General features: G+C 39.2%; 1 protein-coding gene and 1 long non-coding RNA gene across 3 annotated transcripts in view; one reads left to right on the top strand and one right to left on the bottom strand.

Annotated features, from left to right (window-relative positions):
• The window catches only part of LOC116692291 (ankyrin repeat domain-containing protein SOWAHB), a 26,918-nt gene extending 15,161 nt beyond the window's left edge, over positions 1 to 11,757 (bottom strand). For both annotated transcript variants that reach the window (XM_032520463.1, XM_032520464.1), the window contains exons 1-4: positions 11,437 to 11,757; positions 6,908 to 6,969; positions 5,512 to 5,724; positions 4,822 to 4,929 (exon numbers count right to left, since the gene is read on the bottom strand). In XM_032520463.1, coding sequence (XP_032376354.1) covers positions 4,822 to 4,929; positions 5,512 to 5,724; positions 6,908 to 6,969; positions 11,437 to 11,569 — 516 coding nt within the window. In that variant the 5' untranslated portion in view covers positions 11,570 to 11,757. The remainder of the gene's footprint in view (positions 1 to 4,821; positions 4,930 to 5,511; positions 5,725 to 6,907; positions 6,970 to 11,436) is intronic.
• On the top strand, positions 2,861 to 25,112 carry LOC116692293 (uncharacterized). Its single transcript, XR_004332677.1, has 4 exons — positions 2,861 to 3,062; positions 9,135 to 9,140; positions 9,765 to 9,767; positions 25,102 to 25,112. It is a non-coding gene; the product is annotated as an uncharacterized LOC116692293 (long non-coding RNA).

Here is a 25,112-nt window from a genome sequence, read left to right as displayed (position 1 = left end):
GGATCGTATTTATCCAGCCTACTCCACTCTGGCACGTCCTTTTTTTTTTTTTTTTTGCACTTTTGGTGGAGACCAATAATAACAACCAGAAAAAAAAAACATAGTTGGGCATGAAGGTAAAGACAGAGGTTACAACTGCATGGCTGCAACTGTTGTTTTCATTATTGATTCATCTGGGTTCGTTTTTTTAATTGTTATTATTATTCATCTCGTCTTTAAATCGTTGTGAGAGCGTAAGAATGATTTGATGATATTCTTCAGTGGTTACCCATTTTGTATCCACTCCTTCAACCTTCCTCCGTAAGTTTATTTTTGTAATTTAAAAAAAAAAACTTTTAAGCTACTATTTAAAGCTTATATACTGATTTATTATACTGACAATAACCGGAGCTGTTGAAGTTTCTCCTCACAATGTCTTCAAGTTTCTGTCGACCAACAGTCCATAACCCGCATTTTCAAATTAAAATAATATAATACAAAGAAACTAGAACACACAAATGTTTTGGCATTTATGCTTGATAAATGAAACCATGAATCAATTATCAAAAAGGCTGGGGATTACATTTCTGTCAATAGACTTTGATTGATAGACAATATCAGTTTTGCAAGTGTTTGGTAATGAGCTTTGAATTGTGTACGTTTTTGTTGCTTTTTACAAACTTTTTTATGAAGTTTTTGTATTTTTTGGTATTTTTGATGTTTTTTTCATTGATTTTGCCGCTTTTTCCAACATTTCTCACCCGTATTTTGACTTCCTTTATTTCAGATGTAAAAAAAACCTTTGAAAACTTGTTGAAAAAATTTGACCCGAAGACAACATGAGGGTTAAGGAATTACCAACGTAATTACAATTCATCCTGAGGGGCCAGACGTCATGGTAAGCGATCCAATAGTTATCAAGACATTTCACTCAAAACCGTAAATGTCAACCTCAGGGCGTCACCAGTAGGGTTGATCCTCTGGGGATCATGAATGCCTGTTTACATTTTTATGGCACTCCATCCAAAAGTTAGGATATTTCAGTCTGGGCCAGTGGCGGACCACCACATAGTCAAAGTGACAACAACCAAAATGAATTGATCTCACATGCTAATCTCTCACAGGCTGAAAGATAGCTGTTCAAAGCTGGTTGTCCTTAGCAGAGAACTGTAGCTGTAGTTTTAATTCATGTCCGTTACATTGGATCTCTATGGTAACAAGTTTTACAGCTGGAAGAAAAAATGGAGCAAACATCCACAGAAGCTTCTTAAACCACTCTTGCAGCGTGATCTACCATCTTTTTTTCCATCTTGTTTTTAAAATCTTAACCTAAAATTTGAATCTTAACCTAAACAAACATGTGGTAAGGACCCCGCCAAAAAATAAACTTCTGTTTTCTTTCTGGAGGACAAATATGTAATGGAGACAACCATTTCAAAATGCCCTATAAAATATCTTTGGCATTTATATACTGCAGTTTATTTGTACTTACATGCCAATAGGCATATATCGGCACTATCTTTTGAGGTCTAATTGGAAGCCATTGTAAATCAAGCTGACCACAGCGGACTCTTCTCTATGAAGGACCAAAATACAGACTCAGACACCAGATAAGGACAATGCTCTCCTCTTGTGTTAAACTTTAAATTTAAAGGATCTATCCTGAATTCAAAAGCAAGACATTATAAATTCCAGTTCCTATCAACAAAGCTTCCAGCCTCAGGTGTTGTGATTTAAGAAAGCAGCCATGTAGCTTCTGTAATGTGAAACAACTGTCAACACTGGGTTTCCTAAATACAAAGTTCAATGGTGTGACTAATACCTTAAGCAAACACACTTAATCTGATTGCTGGTGCTATATTAACACACTTCAACATATTTCATCTGTCTATTGTGTAGGCCATCAAGGGGAAGCCACATATCTTTCTCTGGGATTGATCTCAATCTCTTTAATGGGCACAAATGATTATTATCTTTCTAATGAGTTCCAACATGTTGCTGCTTAACATAATAACAGAGAGCTTAATTTAAATGCAGATTCTGCCCTCAATGGGTCCTCCTCCCACTCAAATTCAACATCCTGTAGGTTGCAAATCCAGGTAATTTACTTGGCACCACCTGGTGGGTAAAGGAGGAAGCACTAGAGCAGGGGTGTCAAACTCAAGGGGGTCAGCCTTTCCTCTCTAAGCGAAGCACCCTATGGCGCCATTTTGATGACTGCCATTCATTTGTTGTTTATTTCAAAAAAACACGACAATGTATAAAAGGCTCCATCACCTTGTAGCTCAAGTTATGGCTTTGTGACGTTTTTGTAAAAATAGGCTAACGATTGTGTTATAACCACATGACTTACTGTCGCACAGTAGAGGAACTGTATAGTACAGGGTAAGCTCGCAGACAGTGTGGGCTTCCATTAGCTGTTTAGGTTTGATTACTAATATTAACTAGCATGTTAGTTAGCAATAATTAGACTGTGCCTATGTTACCTCCTAACATATACCTACCTCTCCGTCTCTGCTGATTAGGAATTAATGAGATTTCCCTTGCACAGCTACCACAAGACTTACAACTTTCAGACAGATTGCTCACGTCACATCTACGTCTTCAAGCTCAGTTGGAGGCTGCGCGGTAACGCTCAGCATCACCAGGAAAGAGCTTCTAACAGACTCCACTGGTCACCGTCCAGAACAACAGGGTCTGTTGGTCCATTTCTTTAACTGTCTATTGTCAAACTCAACTTCACTAAGGGCCACACTGAAAAATAAGAATCACATCAAGGGCCAGACATGTTTAGTTTATTGATATGCTTTTATTTAATCAAAAACGTCAAATATCTTTGACTGGGTTATTGCATATGTCATATAATCTAATCTCTTACGGTTTGGTCTACAAAGTTCTAAAGAAGTCAAGAAAAGTTCCTCAGCCATCCTAGAAAAAAAGGGCCACACAACGTCGGAAAAAGTGACAAAAACTAGGAGGGCCAAAATGTATTGTGAACCAAAATTTATATGTGGGCCAGATCATAGTCTGCAAGGGGCCTGGATTTGGCCCACGGGCCTTGAGTTTGACACATGTGCACTAGAGTGACCTGGAAGTGAGTCTGTTTCCCTCAAACGAACCTAGGAGACAATCTACTGTATTTCCTTTAGTCCACGCTGTGCCCGTCCTCTGAGCATGTACAGCCATAGGTAATAACACAAATTTAAATGTATTTTCTATCTAAATGACTTTCAGAATGGAATGATATTAATTGTATAAACTCCCAATCTAAATCAAAAAAGTGCCAGCAACCAATTAGTGAGCTTATATTTAAAGTACAAGGTCAATATTTGTCAATGGTGAAGTATATGACTTCCGTAGCAAAAACAAAGCAAAGCTGCATAAAGCCATTTACACTGATGCCGACATTTCAAAATGTAATCATAATGTAAGCAAAAATAATATATTACGTTGTTTTAACACCTCGCCTATGTTTTGACTAAGATTCCTGAAAGACCACACACTGAAAGAATGTGCTTTTGTTTATTCAGTGTTCCAAAGTTATATTTTATCATCATTTCTGTAAATTTTCATTTTAATATTCATTTACAGGCATCATATATGCCAACAGCTATCTTACTTGACAGTCTATAAAATACTTTTACACAGCCTCGTATAGATGAATATCGGTGTTAAGGTGGGTCGATGTTCTACCGTACCCCCACGCCCCAGTCAGATAATAATAATAATGATAATAATTTGTAAACCTAATTGTATGTTTGTGTGTGTATATGTAGAATTACTGTACTTCTTTTAGCAAATTGTAATTCTTTCATTTTCTTTTCAAATTGTTTTTCCAAATACCCTGGGGTACAAGTACCCTTGGTTGGAAATCATCGGCTTTTTAATATAGATTGTAAGAAAAGACCCAAATCACAAACATAGCGTGCTATGATGTTACGTCACAAATACTGTTTGTATAGAGCAACGTCTATGATGACTTTTGAGACAAGTCAAATTATGATTAACAAACTTGTGTCCTTCATTTTCTGTGGATCCCCTAATTGACTAATCGTTTCCCATCAACATCAGGGTTGGGGGCGCCTGGTTAGCTGACCTAGTTGAGCGTGCCCCCCATGTACAGAGGCTTAATGGTTGTCGCAGCAACCGGTGCGTTCGGTTCTGACCTGTGGCCCTCTGCTGCATGTCATCCCCCTCTCTCTCCCGTTTTCATGACCTAATCTGTCCTATCAACAAAACAAAAGGCAGGGTTGGTAATGTTAGTAAGACTTTAAAGTAGCATCTCCTCTGGGCTTTGCTAACCCCTCTCTCTGACACAGACGTGCACGAGCACCACTGTGTCGCTGCTCCCGAGCAGAGCGGAGAAAGGGCCAACGTTTTTCTTCATGTCTTATTCACCGGCAAGCAGATGGCTAATATTATCACACAAACCTGACTACTGTTAGCAATGCAGCGCCGACGCGCACTGAGCTGAGGCTCGTACTCTGGAGGGTTAGAGTACGCACAGTGGGGCGAGGAGACATTTCATTGGCTCTTTCCAAGACGACAGCGAAACTGTGATTGGTGGGTGTTTTTACAGGATTACAGGAGATACAGGTGACAGATCTTTTTCACACCTTTTTCTAAGTTATTTGAAAAGTTATTTGTTGTTGTTGGGGTGTAAAGAACATGTCAAACAATATATAATAAATAGTAACCAACCCTGCATTTTAAAATGAAATACAACCTGCATACCTACATCCACTGTCAGTGCAGAGAAGGAACAGTTTGCAGTACATACTCTGTGCCAGCGAGTACCAGCCCAGTATTCAACCACTGCCTCTCTTATAGCCAAAATGTCACCTTTGACCCCGAATCTTTGTCCAGCTCCTCGTCCCCGTTGCTTTGTGCCGAGGGTCCCTGGGTTTGGATGACAGGAACTTGCATGAAGGATGTTCCTGTCTGCTGGTCCTACAGGAGTACAGACATGATGTGCTATCAATTTAAACTTTCTAGCTGAGCGTTAGCATTTAGCTTTCTCTTCTCTTTAATGAGGACATTAAACCATCAGCATAAAATACATTTAATCTTTCAAATCTATGATTACATGCTCCAGTTTATTGCAGGAACAATATGGAAAAGTACGTCCAGAGGATTATTGTGCATTAAGCCGGCACATAGTGTTTATTTTCAGTCAAGTGCTCCTATGTATTAAACTGCTCTGCCTTTTATTTAAAGACATGGTAAGCCCTTTGACCTTCTCTTTCTTCTCATAGTGGCTAACTTGCTCCAGTAACGGAGCATTTTTCTGTTCCACCGTATTTCTCTGTGTATGGCTGTATACTGAAAACACAGAGGACACAAAGATGGCCCAGTCTAGAAATGAATGTGTCTTTCACATACAGAGTAAACACTGTGCTGGGGGGATAGCAGGATCAGCAAATGGCATTTCAGCGTCCAGACTTGTGGCTGAATCAGAGCAGCTTGGTCCACAGTTTATTTCGTTTTCTACAGATAGAAGAGAATAGAATAGCGAGTTGATTTTAAACTCACCTGTGCAGCAGCGTCGGGCCCTCCACATGGCATCTGCTCATCCTGTTGTGGATGAGAAGAAGCCGAGGTGTCCGTGGCGTCCCACTGGGCAGTGGCCGGAGCTCGGGTCGGACTCGCACCGCTCTGTCCATCCCCGTCGGTCCCGTGGTGTTTGGTGTCTCGTTCATGCAGCATTTGTCTGTATTTCTTCTTTAGGACAAGATACTTCTCACCCTGCGACGAATAGAATAGAATAGAATGCTTTTATTGTCATTATACACAAGTGCAACGAGATTGAAAACCTTTACAGTGTCAACACGAAATATAAAAATATAAAGTATAAAATATAAAGTATAGGTAATGCAGAAAAAAAGAGAGGGGGGACCTGGTGCACAGTCCTGAGAGCATCTATATGTATATAAAATAGTTTTGTATACACACTGTGCAAAAATATAGTTTGGTATATCAAAACTCCTGAGTATTAAATCTTTCACAGTAATGAAATTAAGTGATTGAGTATTAAATATTGCACTGTAATGAAATGAAATGGTTAAGTATTAATAAAAAAAATATTGCACTGTGATGAAATGAAATGGTTAAATATTAAATATTGCACTGTATGAAATGAAATGGTTAATATTAAATATTGCACTGTATGAAATTGCCCAGAATTCCAGTGTTCTTTTAGGTAGTATATATCAGTATTGCACAGTAGGTGGGAGAAGATAGTCCGCGTGCCGGGGGGGCCGGGGGGGCAGCAAAGTGAAGTCAGTGACGCAGTCGGTTTGCACAATATGCATTTGAAAAGATGAAAAATCCACAGTAAAAAACCCAGTCATGTAGGTTAGGCAATACTTTAGTTAATAACAATAACTTGTGTGTTTTTATGCATACCCTTGTGTCTATTAATATGGAATAGTACTGGCATATATTGTAGAAACTGTTAATGGGAGGGGAGGAATAACATTTTTAAGTAGGTACTTTAACTTTTTCAGTGTAAAAAAACATCAGACAGAACTTACTTTTTTACATAAAGTATCTGTTGTACCTCAAATCTCTCATGCCCTTTGAATCCAGATATTCAGGGATCACAAGTCAGATTAATTACTTTAAACATAAATTGTGGCAGGACCAGTTCTACTGTTCATTAATTTTGTCAATATGTGAAAATGTGTCGTAAAAATAGTTTCAAGGAAAACGAAAACTGCAGCTGCGGTCCCTTGGGGGAAACCAGCGGGTACAAAGAGTTCTTTAACAAAAAGCAAAGATTAGACAACTACTTATTACTTCATAATGGTTTAGCTGGAACATTTCATAACGGTGATCTATTCGCCTGTTTATGCCACAGTGGTGAGATATGACTAAGAATATACGGCAGCAGAGCTTTTTCCACAAAAGGTAAAAATATTTGACTCACATTCTCTGACTTCACCACAGCGATTCGGTCAATGATGAGCTTGAATTCCTCTCTGTATCTAGCTGCAGGGGGGAAAAAAATATTTGAAGTAAGAACTCAATATAGCTTTTAATTTCTTGCAAAACATAAGTGGTTCCAGCACCCACAGATGCCAAAAGGAAGTGAACAAAACTCAGCTGTGTGGGTGACAGCAATAGACAGTGATAAACAGAGTTGGATTTAAGTTTGATTTACTATAAAACACATGAAGTATTTCCAGACACAGATGTAGCGAGAATGTGATGTGTCTGTTTACAGTGGGTGTGGGGCGGTTGGGCTACAGTTCATTCAAACCTTTATTCAACCAGGATAAAAAAAACTCCTTGAGATTAAAAATCTTGTTTACGAGAGTGTCCTGGCAAGTGGCAGCAGCACGTTTCAAATAGACAGAGACACTTACATGTAAATACATAAACACACTTTCACTCATATTCAAACAACAATGTCATCATAAAAAAACCTGGGTCCTAAATCAATTTAAACTCCTTCAAACTGGAGTTCATTCTGAAGCTGATTCCATGCACATGGCGCTGCAAAATGAAAAGCCTTTTTGCCAAAGTCAGTGTGAGCTTCAGGGACTGTCAATAAAACCAGATCCTGTGAGGACAGGTGACATGTCCCTGTAGACCTCGGGAGGATGGAAGTGTTCAGATTAGGAGGAAGAAGTCCTAATACTGCCTTATAAATAAAAAGATGCCAGTGCATCCAACGCCGAATGGAGAGGGAGAACCACCCGACCCGAGAATACAGCAAACAGTGATCAGTGAGAGATTTTAAGTTTGTGATGAATCTCAAGGCTCCATGAAACACAGTGTCCAAAGCATGAAGACACTGGGAGGTTGAATGCATGTATAAAATATCACCATAGTCTAAGACAGACAGGAATGTTGCAATTACAAGTTGTTTTTTTGCTTCAAATGATAAACAGGACTTGATTCTAAAGAAAAAACCTAACCTCAATTTCAGTTTTTTAACCAAATCTTGGACATGCAATGTAAAAGACAGTGATTGGTCAATGGTAATACCCAAGTATTTGTAATGTGACACTACAGTCTGCAGGAGGATCTGCTGATTTGTGTTTCTGAGGCAGTAAGAGGAAGGAGTTCTGCTGTTCAGCTGACAAAGCAACATGCAGCTTGGGAAAGAAACGGTTACTTCAATGAAATCCCAGCACACCGGGCTTCAGAGGAAAGATGTTCCCCTGCATCAAAGAGCCAAACACATCCCAGTGCTTCCCCAAAGGCAGAAACCTGACCTTCACTTAACCTTCATGTTCTCCTTGGGTCAAACTGACCCGATTTTCCAATAGCAATGTTCTTTTTAACTACCCAAAATAACATGATTGATTCCACACAACGCTCTTTGGGGTGATTTTGATGGGTAATTTTGGGGCGTCTTATTCAATTTTATTGCATTTGAAAAAAATTGAAGTGGTTTTGAAATAGTATTGAGTAAAAGTTGACATTTTCCAGTCTGTGATTATCCATCAACATACTTTCCTTTAATTTTAGTCAAAATAATTCCTAACTTCCGCTTTTTTAACTCAAACATTAGGGATAATTTCCTATAAATGAGGTTTTTTGACTATAAATTAAAAAAAAAAAAACTGTCAGACTAGAGTTAATAAGTTATTGTTACGTAGTGTTGAAAACGTCAAAAAAAGTGACAAACATTGAAAAAAAGCATCAAAAGTGTTGGATAAAAAGGGATAAAAACGTAAGAAAAAACATCGATAAAAAGTGCCAACAAATTTGTTGATTTTCACTGTTGATGGGAAGACAACACAAGGGTTAAAATAATAATAATAAAATCTTTCCTGTGAGAAGCAAACAAACTGCAGCTGACCAGCTGACAGACCTCATCAGATAATGCTTTCCTCTTGTGTCTACAGCAGAGAGCACGTATGTGCAGACTACGTGATTAAGATCAGCCAGGTTGGCTTCACAGAAGAGGAATTTTCCAGGCGTAGGTATTCCATTCATGCATAGGTGTACATGGGCATGCGGCTCAGGACAATTGAAGTGTTTCCCTTTCCTGAGGCAGACGGAAAGAACATTTGTAGTAAGATAGTTGCACCACTCGAAACAACAGGAAACCCAAAGGAAGCGGCCACTTACATCTGTCTCAACAACAGAATTCCTTGCGCGCCAATGTGAGTAACACAGTATCCATGCTAGTTATTTATTAGCCAAAGGTCTGCACAAACAAGGAGCTCACACACACACACACACACGTGCACTCGCACCCCCCCCCCCCCCCCCCATCCCCCACACCACTATATTCCCACCATGCCCCAGTTTTCCAGTCTGATGAAAAAGCAACCCCATTAGAGGTCTACATCCAGTCATGCATGTGAAGATAATTATGATTAAAGCACTATCATCACAATTACGACATCAAAATCTGCAACCACATGCTACGACAGACTTCAAATGTCTGGGAAGCACTTTTCTAATTGGACAGACATGTCAGATGGCAGAGAATCAAGGCAGCTCGCTAAACCTCTGTCAACAACTGCAGTGCTTACATAGCATCTGGACAGGACATGTTGGCAATGGCAATACAAGGTCACTTTGGATAATCATTTAAGGGAGGTTAAAATATGTTTGCATGTCAGGCGGTGCCAAAAGTAAAGGTACAGTTGAATCATTACAAGCTTGTTTGTATTCAGTGCCAAATATATTTGCAGTTGAACTGTCATTAGCCAGTGAAGTGAAGCCTTTAAAGGGTTTCAATGGGACATTTCGATCTAGGTCCATTAGGGTTAAAATATTTGCAAGCAAAGAACGCCTGCAAATAAATCAGTGTCCATTCACAGATTGTTACTTTTACATTATTGCATCGGTTCAACGACAAATGATTTGGTCAGGAACCACAACCAGCGAATACTCAACCTTCTAAAGGTATCAATCAGGAATGACTCTAGGCAAGCTCATTGTGGGACTATGCCAGAGGCTGGAATTCACAAAGGCCTGAATAAACAGACTTCAGATCCAGATTAGGGGAGCACTAGTCTTATAAAGGACTTGGTACATATTGGGGACATCAAGGTCTTTCAAAAGAAAGTGGATTTCAGTCAGGGGCTACAACCATACAAAGTCCTTCAGATACATAGACCACTAATGGTCATTCTAAAAGACTTCAGTCAGTTGGGACTGGTCTCATAAAGAGACTAGTACATTAGCCACTAAGGCTATTAAAAGAGACTTCAGATCCAGTATTAGGGGACCACTAAGGTCTATTTAAAAGAGACTTCAGTACAGTATTAGGGGACCACCAAGGTCTATATAAAGAGATTCAGATACAGTATTAGGGACCACTAAGGTCTATAAAAAGTGACTTCAGATACAGTATTAGGGACCACTAAGGTCTATATAAAAGAGACTTCAGATACAGTATTAGGGACCACTAAGGTCTATTAAAGAGACTTCGATACAGTATTAGGGGACCACTAAGGTCTATTAAAAGAGACTTCAGATACAGTATTAGGGGACCACTAAGGTCTATTAAAAGAGACTTCAGATACAGTATTAGGGACCACTAAGGTCTATATAAAAGAGACTTCAGATACAGTATTAGGGACCACTAAGGTCTATATAAAAGAGACTTCAGATACAGTATTAGGGACCACTAAGGTCTATATAAAAGAGACTTCAGATACAGTATTAGGGGACCACTAAGGTCTATATAAAAGAGACTTCAGATATAGTATTAGGGACCACTAAGGTCTATATAAAGAGACTTCAGATACAGTATTAGGGGACCACTAAGGTCTATATAAAAGCATCCAAAGAGCGTCATGTCATGGGACCTTTAAAATGGGATAGGCTTTATTACAGGGCTGTTAGACTGCATTAGCTATGTCTTAATATCGTTACACCCAAAAAACGTTTGTCTAAAGAAGCCAAATATGAGAGGAATTTTAGTGTAAGCATGGATTCAGAACAGTTGCATAAGCATGTGGGTGGAGAAGAGCAGCAGGCAGTCACACAGGCAAACATCTTTTCAGCAAGTAGTGGAAAATTTGGGACTTTAGCAAGTAGTAATTATTCCTAATTTTGCTGGAAGACCACAGCTGTGTCAGAGGAGCCACTGAGCCACTTGCATGGTGGTGACACCGTCACCAACGGTGATGGGTTTGTGTTCAGTTACCAGCAGATACAACCGGCCTGGGGGAGGAAATGACACAATTCCTGCTGAAACTGTAGCTAGCCAGATGTATGGAGGGGCTTTTAATGAAAACCAGATGTCTGCTTTACAACAGAAAGGACATGAGCCGTTTGTAAAAACAGACTGGTGAATGTTATGCGTTTAAATAGGCCTAAATGAATCATGTTAGTCCAACTATTTATGACAAGAGGGGTGAATTGATATTTTTGCTATCTCACGGTACCGAGCACTAAGTGATGCCGCGCGAGCGCATCCCATTTCGCCATTTTTCAGGTTAATGTTTTTTCCAGGAATCCACGAGACAACGACTCGCTACTTACCACGTAACTGCAAGTCACTGTGGCCAATAAAGGGCTTAAATGTCTTCAGTAAATCTGCATTTTTGACTCTCCCTGAGTTGCCTCCCGTGGAGTAGAAGTAATCCAGCAGCGAGTCTTCGCTCACACCACCCATCTCCGCCCGACGTTATAACGTCTTTTGTCGCGAGCGGGAGTCTGTGTGGAAGATGCTTTCTACTCTCTCGGTATTTTCCACTCCGCCATAATGCAGTCCTCTTGGCTAATTTGTTGTAGTAGTTTTTATCTAAACTTTACTCCACCCAGACGAGCTGACCGCTGCTGCGCCTCCTCCTGTTAACCCTTTAACACACCAGCATCTTATTTTAACCCCCTCAACCTCTGCGTTAGGATGTAGCCGCTACAATCACTTTTGTTTTGTAGCTTTCAGTCAGACACCACTTGTTATCTTTGTTGAAAGGCGCGAGGCCATACCTAAAGCGTGTGTTACTGGAGGTGATCGTGAACGTCTCACGTAGCCTACATGTAGTAGTTAAGACCAATGTTATGAAAGGTTAATGAACATGCTTTATAATGCCTAAATGGTACAATATAAGTTATGTAATAATAAAATATGAAATAAATAGATAAATATGAAATAATGTGACCTATTCTGTGTCAGCTTCAAAATCCAGCTGCAGCTAAATATCTCTTTTTTTAATGTAATAAGATAAGGTTTTTTCGGTGTCCATGTGAGCTTTGAGATCTCCAGCACCCTTATTAGACACTGAAACAAATGTGCTAGCATAATAAAAAATATAATACATTATATATATAAAATATAATATATATAAGGCAGTCTTTCTGAAATTACGTCATGGAACAAAGTACCGTAACATTGTGTGCAAAGTGCCAGTCAATTTAAGTACTTAATGCTAATGGTCCCATGAAAAACAGTGAAAACCGGGCGTTTTCATGAATTAGAAAGACTCCTTCTTCAGTCGGACGGCTTCCCTGACCACCGGTGTCCTCCAGGGTGTTGTTGGGTTACCGCCCCTTGAGGCACCTAAGACCCTTAGACCACAGCTCTCCACCACAGCTTTAGCAATGGAAACTGTGAACATTGTCCACTCAGGTTCAATGTCCCCCGCCTCCACAGGGACCCCCAGCCTCCACAGGGACCCCCAGCCTCCTCAGGGCCCCTAGCCTCCACAGGGATGTGCAAAAAGCTCCGCCGGAGGTGTGAGTTGAAAGTCCGTTGGACAGGGGCCTCCTCCAGATGTTCCCAATTTACCCGCACTACCCATTGGGGCTTACTAGGTCTGTCCAGAGTCCTCCCCCATCCCCCGACCCAACCCATGACCCATGACTGGGACAGAAGTCCAACAACAGACAACCACTCTGGTTTAGATCAGGGCGGCCGTTCCTCCAAATCATGAATCTCCAAGTATCTCCATCATTGCCCATGTGTGCGTTGAAGTCACCCAGCAGAACTATGGAGTCCCCTACTGGAGCCCCATACAGGACTCCATTCAAGGTCTCCAAGAAGGCCGAGTACTCCGAACTCTTGTTTGGTGCATATGCACAAACAGCAGTCAGAGTTCCCCCCCCCCCCACCACCTGCAGGCTTAGGGATGCGACCCTCTCGTCCACCGGGGTAAACTCCAACGAAGCGGCGCTCAGCCGGGGGCTTGTGAGTATCCCCGCACACACCCGGCACCTCACACCCTGGGCAACTCCGGAGTAGAACAGAGTACAACCCTTATCCAGGAGTATGGTTCCAGGACCAAGACTGTGCGCAGAGGTAAGCCCCACCAGATCCGGCTCCTTCCCCCACAGAGAGGTGACGTTCCACGTCCCCAGAGCCCGGGTCTGGCCCGTCAAGGCCCTTGACCTTCACCGTCACCCATGTAGTAGGGCACCCTCCCCCAGCGGTTCCTCCCACAGGTGGTGGGCCCATGGGAGGGAGAGATAAGTGCCACGTTGCTTTTGGGGGCTGTGCCCGTCCGGTCTCCGTGGCAAACCCGCCCCCCAGGGAGACCCTACCAGGAACACACAGCTCCCGCCCAACACAGCCCTCAGGTTCATAGGGGCACTCAGACCTCTCCACCACGATAAGGTGATGGTTCCTGGAGAGGTAAAGTACTGTCATCATCATAAAAACAGTGGCATCTGACTTAAACTTTAACTGGACTACATTATTCGTCCCACTCCACAATAGAAGATAACAATATGGAAACACTACTTCCTGAAAAACTAGTTGGCTAAATGCTAGTTGGCTAAATTGCAAACATTTTGGGCACTTGATCCCATTTTTTTATGTTTTTTTAATCTCAATGCACAGGTACTGCACTTGTGTATAATGACAACCAAGGCATTCTATTCTATTCTATTCTAGATCTATAAATCGTAGTTACCACAATGAGAATCAAACTTTCAAAAGTGAAAGTTGTTTCAGGTGCAGATAGTCAACTTTGCATTGTGGGTGGTGCATGTGTGTGCAAGTGTGGTTGGATCACACTTGTAAACAGCCCCCACCAAGCCCCCCCCCCCGTGCCCATTCAGTTCAGGTATTAGATACAGAACACATTGTCAGATTAATTGTGTGATTGTGCTGTAAATATTAAATGTGCCGGACTTACACATTAATCCCTCCTGCCTCCTCCAGCTTCTCTTTGAACGAGTTTGCATTTAATTTAGAAATGGGTGATTTGTGTTTTATGTTTTCGGCCGCCGCTCTAAGACGACAATATTGTAATTACAGTAAGCTTCTTATACGCTGATACAATTATTGAGGTGAGGAGTTTGCACTGGCGCGTGAAAGTGGGACCTTATGCTCTTTCAATTTAGAAAACAACAACTTTTACCAGGATAAAGACATTTGATCCTTGAGCATATGCCACGTCTTTGTGGAATGAATTTATGTCAGAGAGCAGCTGGCAATACATTATCACCTTGCTACTACTGTTAAAGGGGGGGGGGGGGGGGGTCCATACAGGCCTATGGTGAAAGAACTATACTATACTATAACTATACTATATTCTTTTACTTGACTAAACCTAAGTCTCTGTTCTGACTTATTGTCTTCTGCACTATTTTACTTCAAATATGGATATTTATACTGTATTCTTTTTCCCAATGTATTTATCTAGTATCTAGATTTTTTTTTTTGATGTTATATATTTATATTTATCTTTTTACATGCTCTGCACACCTATATAAGCATTAAAGAATGTATTTTTTTTATTAATTCATATAATAACTCGACTTTTCCAGGGTTTTAAGCTGTGAACTTTGCACAGTGTACTGTGGTATGACAATAAAGAAATCTGGAATCTTGAAAAGTACTAATATAAAAATGTAAATAGTACTGAACTATTAGCAATGTATTAAGTATTAAAAGTGAAAGTACTCATTTTGCAGAAAATTGGAGATTGAGATATTACACTAATAGCATTTTACCATTGTAGCTGGTCGAGGTGACGCTAGTTTGTCAGTTTTAGATACAGTATCATAAGTTCTGATACCCATATCTTTTTCTTTTCTTATTTACTTTTCTGTAATCTTTGATTTTTTTGTGAAACATTGGACACTTTTGCCTCTTTAGGCCTCAAACTGTCGTTGACATGAAACCACGTTAGGACGTGCTGTAACTCATTGAGAGACGAAAAAGGTTCTGAACCATTGGTAATGAATTATATTTTGTAAGATTATCATGTTTGATTTAACGTAAACATGACGTATTTACACCTGCCAAATAAATATGGAGTAAAAAGTGCAATATCCCCCTCTGAAATATAATTAAATAGATGTATAAAACACCACTAAATGGACATAGTTAAAGTACATGTACCTCAAAGTTGTGCTTAATTATTTAATTACTATACAGGGTGGCAGTAGCTCAGTCTGTTGGGTTGGGAACCGGAGGGTCGCAGGTTCAAGTCCCCTTCCGGACCAAAGTATGGTGGTGGACTGGTAGCTGGAGAGGTACCAGGTCACCTCCTGGGAACTGCCAAGGTGCTCTTGAGCAAGGCACCGAACCCCCAACTGCTCGAGGCTCTGTCCATGGGCAGCCCCCACCACCCCCACTCAAACATCTCCATGTATAGGTACTGAGCATGTGTGTAGTTCAGTCCTGTGTGCAATAAAAACAGAGTGTAAATTGTAATTTCCCCTGGTGGGACAGATAAAGGATACATTATTATTATTATTGAATAAATGTAATTAGTTACTTTCCAACACTGAAATATATAGCAATGATGAATGCAATGACTCGAGACTGAATAAACTGAAAGGCCTGAAATACTGAAAGAAAAGAAGAAAAAAGCAGATTGGGATTGCGTCCACATGGCTCTCACATACTGGTGTTGAGAAATACCTGTGTTTTTTTAGAGCCACATGCACGCACAACAACAGAACAGAGTGGATCGCATTACAGCATGCACCCACACACCCACACCCACACCAACACCCACACCCACACCCACACCCACACACACCCACACCCACACCCACACACACACACACACAGAGGGAGTGTGAATTCATCCTCTGCTCAGGATGCCATTACTCCGCTCTATCTTTACATGGCACATAAATTTGTTTTGCTGCTAGATAAATGTTCTGAATATTGAATACAGAACCTTTACATAATCAGTTAGGTATGAGCAACACTGACCATTTGGTTCAGGCCAATATTAGCTTATTGCAATTTAAACAAAAATGCCAAACCAGTACATGTACTTCAGGGTTTATGCCTCGATGCAGCGGTCCAGGGTTCGAATCCGACCTGTGACGACTTCCTGCATGTCCTCCCCCTCTCTCCCCTTTCTCCCCTAGCCGTCCTATTAAATAAAGGCGGAGAAGCCCAAAAAAATAATCTTAAAAAAAAATTAGGAAAAAATGTCTCCATCACATTCACACAGAGAGCTCTTAAAACAAACAAAAACTAATCCAATAAATCCATTATTAGGCATGTTGAGACACGTTCTTATGTCTCAATGTATGTTTGTAATTAAAAAAAGTTCACTGTTAGACTTTGCTGTAATTTCTACAGTTACTTACCACAAATGGCCCAGTAAAATACCATAATTTTCTTTTCCGGTTAATTACTGTAATAAACATTGCATTATGGGTATTGACATTTCATTTACAGTGCGTTACTGTATATTTTGAATTTGCGGTACACTGTTAAACTCTACTGTATTTCTACAGTTACTTACCACAAAATGCCCAGTAAAATATCGTAATTTTCTTTTCCGGTTCATTACTGTAATATGCATTGCATTATGGGTAGTAACATTTGATTTACAGTGATTTACTGTATTTTTTGAATATGCGTAGTCTGTTGTAAAACAACAGCATAGTGATACTGTAGTTAAATAAGACAGACTTCAATAAAATATTTAGTTATGTTAAAGAAGCATAGAAATTAAATGGAAAAATAAAATATCTCTATACAATTAAATTATTTCATTTTATAAAGATATTTTACATTTATATTTACATTTATTATGCTTTTAGCTGCGAAGGTAATTTAATTTTGTGATATGACCTCACGACTTCAAAAGAATAGCGGGTAGATACTTCAAGGTGTTGAAAGAAGTAGCGGCTCGAGACATCAAAGGAGACCGCTTTGGTCCGTGCGCACTGCGCAGCAGAGTCCGGTCACACACTCTACTCAGAGAGAGCTGGAGCAGCTTAAGGTAAGATCAATCTTTGCTAATTCTGTGACATTAAAATCTCTGCTGATAGCCTTCGCAAGCGGCGATGTTAGCTTACCGACCTGTGTCATAGCTGGCTAGAGCAGCTGTTAACTAGCTTCCCCCCGAAGGAAAACCAGACGCGCTCCAACCTAACATTTTCCCATGGTGAGGATTAGCTAGCTCTAATTACGACGTTCGGTAAAGCTAACACTACTCGTTTTACATTCGCTGTTCGGCACATCTTTTTTTTTGTCACACCATTGTCTGAAATACAATGTAACCCATATTCTGGAGTTTAAGGTCGGTTTTTCTAGCTTATGAGCTTGCTGTTCCGTTTTTTTTGGGCAAACTTACCCCCGGTTATGCTAAGTAAACTCCAATTCGGGGGGTTTTGGTTTTCGGTTTTAAAATGATTACACAATTTATTACATTAATTTTGGTTTTTTTTTTTGCTAAAAAAGAGGGTTTTAAAATTTAATTCACGTTAACCACTTTAAAAGCTCTAGTTTTGGTGGCAATTCATGCCTCCCTTTTGGGATAGTTTTTCCCCTTTAGCTTCGGGGTTTGGCCCAAAAACCCATCGTGATGTCCAGCGATTTCCCCTCGGGGCCCTTACTTTGCAGTTATTATTGCTTTCTACCAGGTTTATGGGGAAAAGAAAGTATTTTTTTTCCCCAAGCCCCTTGAACTTAATTTGACAGATTTTTAAACAATTTTTTAAGGCTTTTTTAAAATGACATAGTGAAAACTTTTTAATCATCACAAAAAATTCTGGTATTCTAACAATAAAGGGTTACCTACTTTTTACTGGTTAGCATACAAATCATGCTTTTTTTTTCTTGTTGTAATTGTTTTTAACCCCATCATGCACTTTAAAAAAAATTTTCCCTCTTTTTAAAAAGTAAACAAAAACCCCATGCGGGAAAACCCTAGGAGGGAGGAAGAAAGCGGAAAAAAGGCTTGACCCCATCCCCCACGGACACATATCCCTTTAAAAATCACCTATAAAACAAAAATGTACGGGAAACGTTTTGCAACTGGTATCAAGAATTAAAAATATTCTGTAACTGGAAAAAAATTCTAACGGCAACCTAAGGTTTTCTTGTGGAAAGAGCAATGTCCCCTTCCTTTAAACCAGGAACCCAAAACATCCTGGGGTGGTGTGGTGTGTGTGTGTGTGGGTGTGTGTGGGTTTTGGGGGAATAAAGGGCTGTTTTTAAGTATGCTCTTGTTTTGTGAAACTTAAACGTTTTTCTTTTAAGATTCTTCTTAAGGGATCAACCCGTGGGGCACCATGACGCTACTGGGGGGAAAGTACAAACGGGAAGAGTCTCCAAAAAAAGGTGACCTCGCCCCCGATCACCCCCTTCCCCACGGCTCAAAAAAATTTTGAGTGGATAAAAAAACAAAAGATTTTCTTGGTAGAAATATTTACATAAAAAAATGATTACACAGACAAAGGGGTGGGGCTGTCCCCTTCCTGCTCCAAAAAAGAAAACAAAATCATTTTGTTTTTTCCATTTTTAAAGGGTCCCGTTATGCGAAAAAGTAAAAGTGTTTTTTTTAATTTAAATTTTTCTTATTTTTTTTTGTATAAGTGACGATAAGAAAAAATCTTTGAATTTGGTCCGTACTGACGGAAACTGTACCTGCGTTTCAAACCGGGGTTTCAATTTAATATATAGGCAAATGTCGTTAAATTTCGCCCCACAAAATTTTCTGTTTTTGCCCAATGTGTAAACATATTTTTAATTTTCTGACCCCTTTGAAAGGATTAACTAATTAACCTTTTATTAAAAGGAAGACCCTTTTTTAGACTTTTTTGGGGAAACGGCTCCAAATCTCATCCCCAAAACCCATTGAAGCCCCAAAAAGGTTAAAAAAACCCTTTGAATTATGGGGGTTTTCACTCGGGTTTATTTTGTATACTTCTTTTTTGTTTATGCACAAGTTTTAAGTTTGTTAACAGTTTAGATGGGGGAAAAATCTGATATTTTTGCTTTCATACAGCCATATGGACCACCTCCCCAGGCATCTCGGGGGGGGCCCATCTTGGCCTCCTGTCCCCCTTCCAGAGATGGACCCGCAAAAACAGTACTAGGGTCCCTCCAAAATCCTTCTAAGCAGACGGTTCCCCTTCCAAAAGCCCAAAACTTCCTTTTGGTGAAACAACCCCCCCAAATTTTTGTTCTTTCAAATACAGGTTTTTTGTTTTTCGGATTTAAAATTTAAATTTGTTTTGAAGCAATTCAAGGGAACATTGTTCAATTGTTTCGCCTCTGAATGCTGCCCGTGTTTTTGGCGCATATTTGACATTTTTTTTATTTCACTTGTATGTAAATTTCTGTCTTTTCCCTTTTCAGAGAAAAAAAAATATCTTTCCGGTTTTTTTTACCTGAAAAAAAATGTATTACTTTGTCGGGCAAAGTCATTTTTTTGGTTTTTAAAATTCATAAAATTTATGTAAATTTTTAAAATTTTTTGACACCAATAAAAATAGGTAAAAACATTGTAAAACCAAAATTAAAAAAACTTAATACAGCAAGAAAATTTTCGGGTTTTTTTAGAAAATGGAAATTTTTAATAGATTACGAAAGGGTATTTACTAAAACTAAGTTACAGAAAGGGGTATTTTTCTACTGAAAAACCAAGACAGAAAAGGTATTATTACTGAAAAACAAAGGGTACAGTGGGGTTTTTTTACTCGTAAAACAGGTAAGTAAAGTTTTATCTGAAAAACAATTTTTTCAAAAGGGTATCTAATATGAAAAACTAAGTTACGTAGGTTTTATACTGAAAAAAACATTTCTTATGTCAAAATCGGTTTTTACAAAACTTATGGCCTTTTTGCCAGAAAGTTTTGAAAGGGTTTTTTATACGTAAAAAAAATTTAAGTTATGATACTGTAAGCGAGTTCAGTAACTTACTGGCAAATTGCCATAAGTTACCCCAAAAATAAATAAAATTTAACAGTTGTGTTTAAAAAAAAAATTTAATCATATCTAAAAAAGGGATAAAAACCCCAAAAAAACATCTATCTATTAAGTTTTAGTGCAAGATCTTTGGTATTTTTTTTTAAATTTTCCCAAATTAAAATCCCTTTAAAAATAAAATCGACTGCATTTTTTATATAGGACATTTCAAAACAAAGTTGCAAAGTGCTTTACAGTGATAACAAATAATAATGATAAATAAATCCCCAAACAAATATAACAAATCCAATCTTTTAAGACATGAAAAAAGCCATATAATAAAAAGTGAGGTTTAAGTAGAGATGTAAAGAGGACTGAGGTAAAAAGGTGTGAATTGCTCGAATCTTAAGACTGGTATTTATTCTATATCTAAGAATTTGTAAAAATGTGTCCGCTAATCATAAAAACCGGGGGTTAGCTCTGACATCGCTGTGCTGCAAAGCAACTTTTTCCCATCCCAGCTGCGTTTCTCTGTCGCTGCTGTTTTCAGGGGTCTAGGAGAGCAGAAAGGGCTTGTGAGCAGATGTTCTTGTGCGCCGCGTGAAGGTCAAAGCCACCAGTGCGCGGTACTGATCGAGGACAGATGTTCCCGGGGTTATCCATTCCATATGGCCGTCACTCGTCCACGGCCCTTTTCACAGCACCGCTCTTGTAAGCACGATTTGGTTTGCTGTTGTCTTTTTTTTTTTTTTTTTTTTTTCGCCCCTGTAAAACATGTCCTAAATCCAATCACCTAGGCCCTCTAAAGGGGATGATGTTGATGAATGGGAATGTGTAGTGGTTGTAGTGACCTATGAGCCCCTACTGAGATTACAACCAGCCAGCCAGCCAGCCAGCCAGCCAGCCTGCCAGCCTGCCAGGCCTGGCCAGGGCACCAGGAACCAGCTAGAGCTTAAAGAGGGATTGTTTAGATAGACAATGGTGTCTACCTGGTTTTAATCCCCGCTTAAAAAAAAAAGTACAGGGGATTGCCAGAGTTTAATAAATGAAAGTGCTCCTATAATCAGGATTTGACAAAGTGCCCCTTTTGTGTTAATCGGACATTTTTTACAGCATGGTTTTTGACATCTGCCACAGACGGGGGTGTTAACCCCATTCCAGCCCCATCTGTACGCAGGGTGCATTTCTACCAGACACCATGCAGACGAGCGCACACGACACAGGGAGGCTATATGCAATGTGGGGAAATTATGCATTTATATAAGCACAAAGAATCTTTTTCTCCAAAATGGAAATCAGCAGAACTCTATTTTTATACCAGGTTTTATGATTTGAACAAGCCTGGTTTAAATGTATCTGGGGAGCATCGGTCTCAGGCCGTATTTATCCAAAGAAGGTTCAAAGTCAAGGGAAACTGGATTTGGTGAGTTCATCCAAGAGACTTCTTCTTGAAGAACTAGACTTAGTTTAAGGTCCTCCGAAGACGTTGTGTCTCCTCTTTTTGCAAGCCTCTTGGATGAGTGATCTTAGCAGTACAACTTCAACCAAGTCCCTTTATTTTAACCCTTCCTAGGATGGTTTAAATGTACCCGAGAGACACATCACATACCTGAAAATAATCTAAGGAATTCAGCCGGCCTCATTACTTACTTAGTGAAGGCTAATTGAAGGATGTGTAATGAATAATTACTTCATTGTAAAAATAAAAAGCTGCATTTTAATAATCAAAGTCCAGCGTATCAGCGATAAAGCATAATAAAAAAAAATTAAAATCGAGGATTACAAGAGTAAATCCTGGCGGGCCAGATGTGAGAGCAGGGGGGGGGGGGGGGGGGGGGGGGGGGGGGGGGGGGGGGGGGGGGGGGGGCGCTGTATTCTGGGACCGGATTAAATCTGAAATCCCACAGGACCGCACTGTCTTTTTCCGCAAGTTTAGGAGCTTGTGTGGACTCAACATGCTGTAATCCAGCGATTAGTTGATATAATCACCTGTAAATACACCTTGGCTATGATGTTACTGTCGGCCAGCAGGCTCTACCCTGCATCACGGCAACATATCATATCATATCTGGTGGACACTTTTTTACGTCTTTTTTACGTAAAAAGAGAAGTCATAGTATAGTATGTCAAAAAAAAAGAGACAAGTCATAGTATGTATAGTATGTCAAAAAAAGAGATAAGTCATAGTATGTATAGTATGTCAAAAAAAAGAGATAAGTCATAGTATAGTATGTCGAAAAAAGATAGTCATAGTATGTTGAAAAAAAGAGATAAAAAGTCATATATAGTATGTTGAAAAAAGGGATAAATAAGTCATAGTATAGAGTGTTGAAAAAAGATAAGTCATAGTATAGTATGATGAAAGAAAAGAGATAAAAAAGTCATAATGTAGTATGTTGAAAAAGAGATAAAAAGTCATATAGTATGTCAAAAAAAAGGGATTAAAAAAAAACATAGTACTGTATAGCATGTCGAAAAAGGGACAAAAAGTCATAGTAGAAGTACGTCGAAAAAAATAGATAAGTCATAGAAGTATGTCAAAAAAAGGGATAAAAGTCATAAAACTGTATATTATGTTGAAAAAGGGATTAAAAAGTCAGTATAGTATGTTGAAAAAAAGAGATAAAAAGTCATATAGTGTGTCATAAAAAGGGATAAGTCATAGTATAGTTTAGCATGTAGAAAAAAGGGATAAAAACTAATAGAAGTATGTCAAAAAATGGGATGAAAAGTCATAGTATAGTATGTTGAAAAAGGGATAAATAAGTCATAGTATAGTGTGTTGAAAAAAGATAATGTCATAGTATAGTATGGTGAAAGACAAGAGATAAAAAGTCATAATATAGTACGTTGAAAAAAAGATAAAAAGTCATATAGTGTGTCAAAAAAAAGAGATAAAAAGTCATACGTATGTCAAAAAAGGGATAAAAGTCTTATACTGTATAGCATGTCGAAAAAGGGACAAAAAGTATAATATGTTAAAAAAAGAGATAAAAAGTCATAGAAGTATGTTGAAAAATGGGATAAAAAGTCATAGCATGTAAAAAAAAAAAAAGAGATAAAAACTCATAGTAAGTCAAAAAAAAGATAAAAAGTCATAGTATAGTATGTTAAAAAAAGTGATTAAAAAGGTCATGGCATGGTATGTTGAAAAAAGTCATAGTATGTCCTAATCAGAAAAGGCCTAACCACTATGAATTTTCATAGTTCATAGCCATTTCCAACGAATCTCTGCCACATGTGGTCACGACCTGTCCGGCGCCACTCTTCTTCACCTCCCTTAAAAACAGCGTGCCACCTGCCGTCTGCGTTAAAAACCCGACGGAGGACAGCACGACGACCACTTCATGCAGTTTTAGTGCGTAATACCGCTCAGACTCCCTCCATTCCAATGGATTACACCATTAACAGAGGGATAAAGTATTTTAGCATTTTTATTCCGTAAGACACTTTAACATCATTCCTGAAAGAGGAAACACATGATTTTGGTTCATAGCATTCATGCCTGGCAAGAAAAAAAAAAAAATATTAAGACTACATCAACATAAAAATGTACAAATCATTGAAGCAAATAATATAAATATCTTATATATATAAAACATAGCAGGCATAATAAATATTACACATTAACAAAAAAAGCTAAGTAAACAGTTAACCTATTTGGTTTGGGCGAATGGAATAAGGTTAGGAATCACTGATCTGAAAAGCTGAACATCAGTGTGAATGTTAAGTCAATCTCCTAGAAACTCAGAATATCCAACCCAATCTGTTATTAGTGTACACTAATGCAATACACATGCATTACTCAAGTGTAGACTTCTTTTCTTTTTCCTACCTTTTTCCTCGTGTGTGTAGTTTTGACACAATGAGGCCCCAAGTCAAGCCATAATATATACATATATATTCAGACAGTGCAGGAAATTCCTCAAAACAGTTGAAGTCCCCCTTATTCAGTCATTGTTTTATTTTAGGAAATCAACTCTAATTAGTGGAACATACCAATACCATTAACAACATCAGTGTTGAAACGTGATTGGCTGGATTGAACCTTCTTTTCTTTTCTTTTTTTTAAATTGGGAAACTACTTCCATCTTTGGGTGTGTTAGCGTGTTCACAGGAGATGGGAATTAGTGTTTGGTTCAGTCAGGAATTGAGGACCATGTTATCATTTGAACACATTCTCTCTCTCACACACACACACACACACACACACACACACACACACACACACACACACACACACACACACACACACACACACACACACACACACACACACACACACACACACACACACAAGCAGACACAAACAATAAATTCCATGTCATTGTGTGACTGTAAATGTATATTCACTCCTTTAGTGATTCTTTTACTTAACTTAGATAATTGTGCAATTTTCCTTTTTTCCTTTTGTTAAAGCAAACCAGGAGTAGTATAAATATTAGGAGGACGTCTTAGGTGCAGTATTTGTTTTTTTTTGCCACATGTAGAGGGCATTTTCAAAACGCAGTGTTCCTTCTCTTTGACTCAGGTGACTGAGCCGGACAGTGCACACCCCCGCAGTCCACCTTAAGGTCCCAGCCCCTATACTGCTACTTCCATCGCAAAGTGCAAGCCGTTGATGTCTCTCAGCCTCTCCCTTCCACGCCATGAATTCGGAAACCAATGCAACAGCAAAGAAGAAGAAAAAAAATGTTGAAATGCAACAATTGGTACGATCGGTGTCCAAAAAGCAACCAGAAGGGAGAGGGCAACACGAGAGAGAGAGAGAGAGAGTGCATTTGTGTCTTAAGAAATTCAGTCCGTCGAAGCACAACAAGTGTTGTTCCTCATTAAGCCCGCATGCCGCTGGTCAGAGGCCAGTTAGAGTGGTTATACCTCCCTGGGAACAAGAAAGACAAAAAATAACAATCAGTTAATACACATTCCCTAAAGTAAAAAAATGCTAAATCGACAACCAAGTCAGGGAAATAATTCAACATCTTAGGACATGCATTTCTTTGCTTTCTTGCCAAATGTTAAAAGAGGACATTGATTCCACTCATGTCTGCACCTCGAAATATGAGGCTATAGCCAGCAGCAGGTTAGCTTAGCACAAAGAGTG

Source organism: Etheostoma spectabile, chromosome 7 (genome assembly GCF_008692095.1).
Source record: "Etheostoma spectabile isolate EspeVRDwgs_2016 chromosome 7, UIUC_Espe_1.0, whole genome shotgun sequence".
NCBI lineage: Eukaryota > Metazoa > Chordata > Actinopteri > Perciformes > Percidae > Etheostoma > Etheostoma spectabile.
Note: the sequence above shows the minus strand (reverse complement) of the source record. Positions and strands in the feature narration are given on the sequence as shown.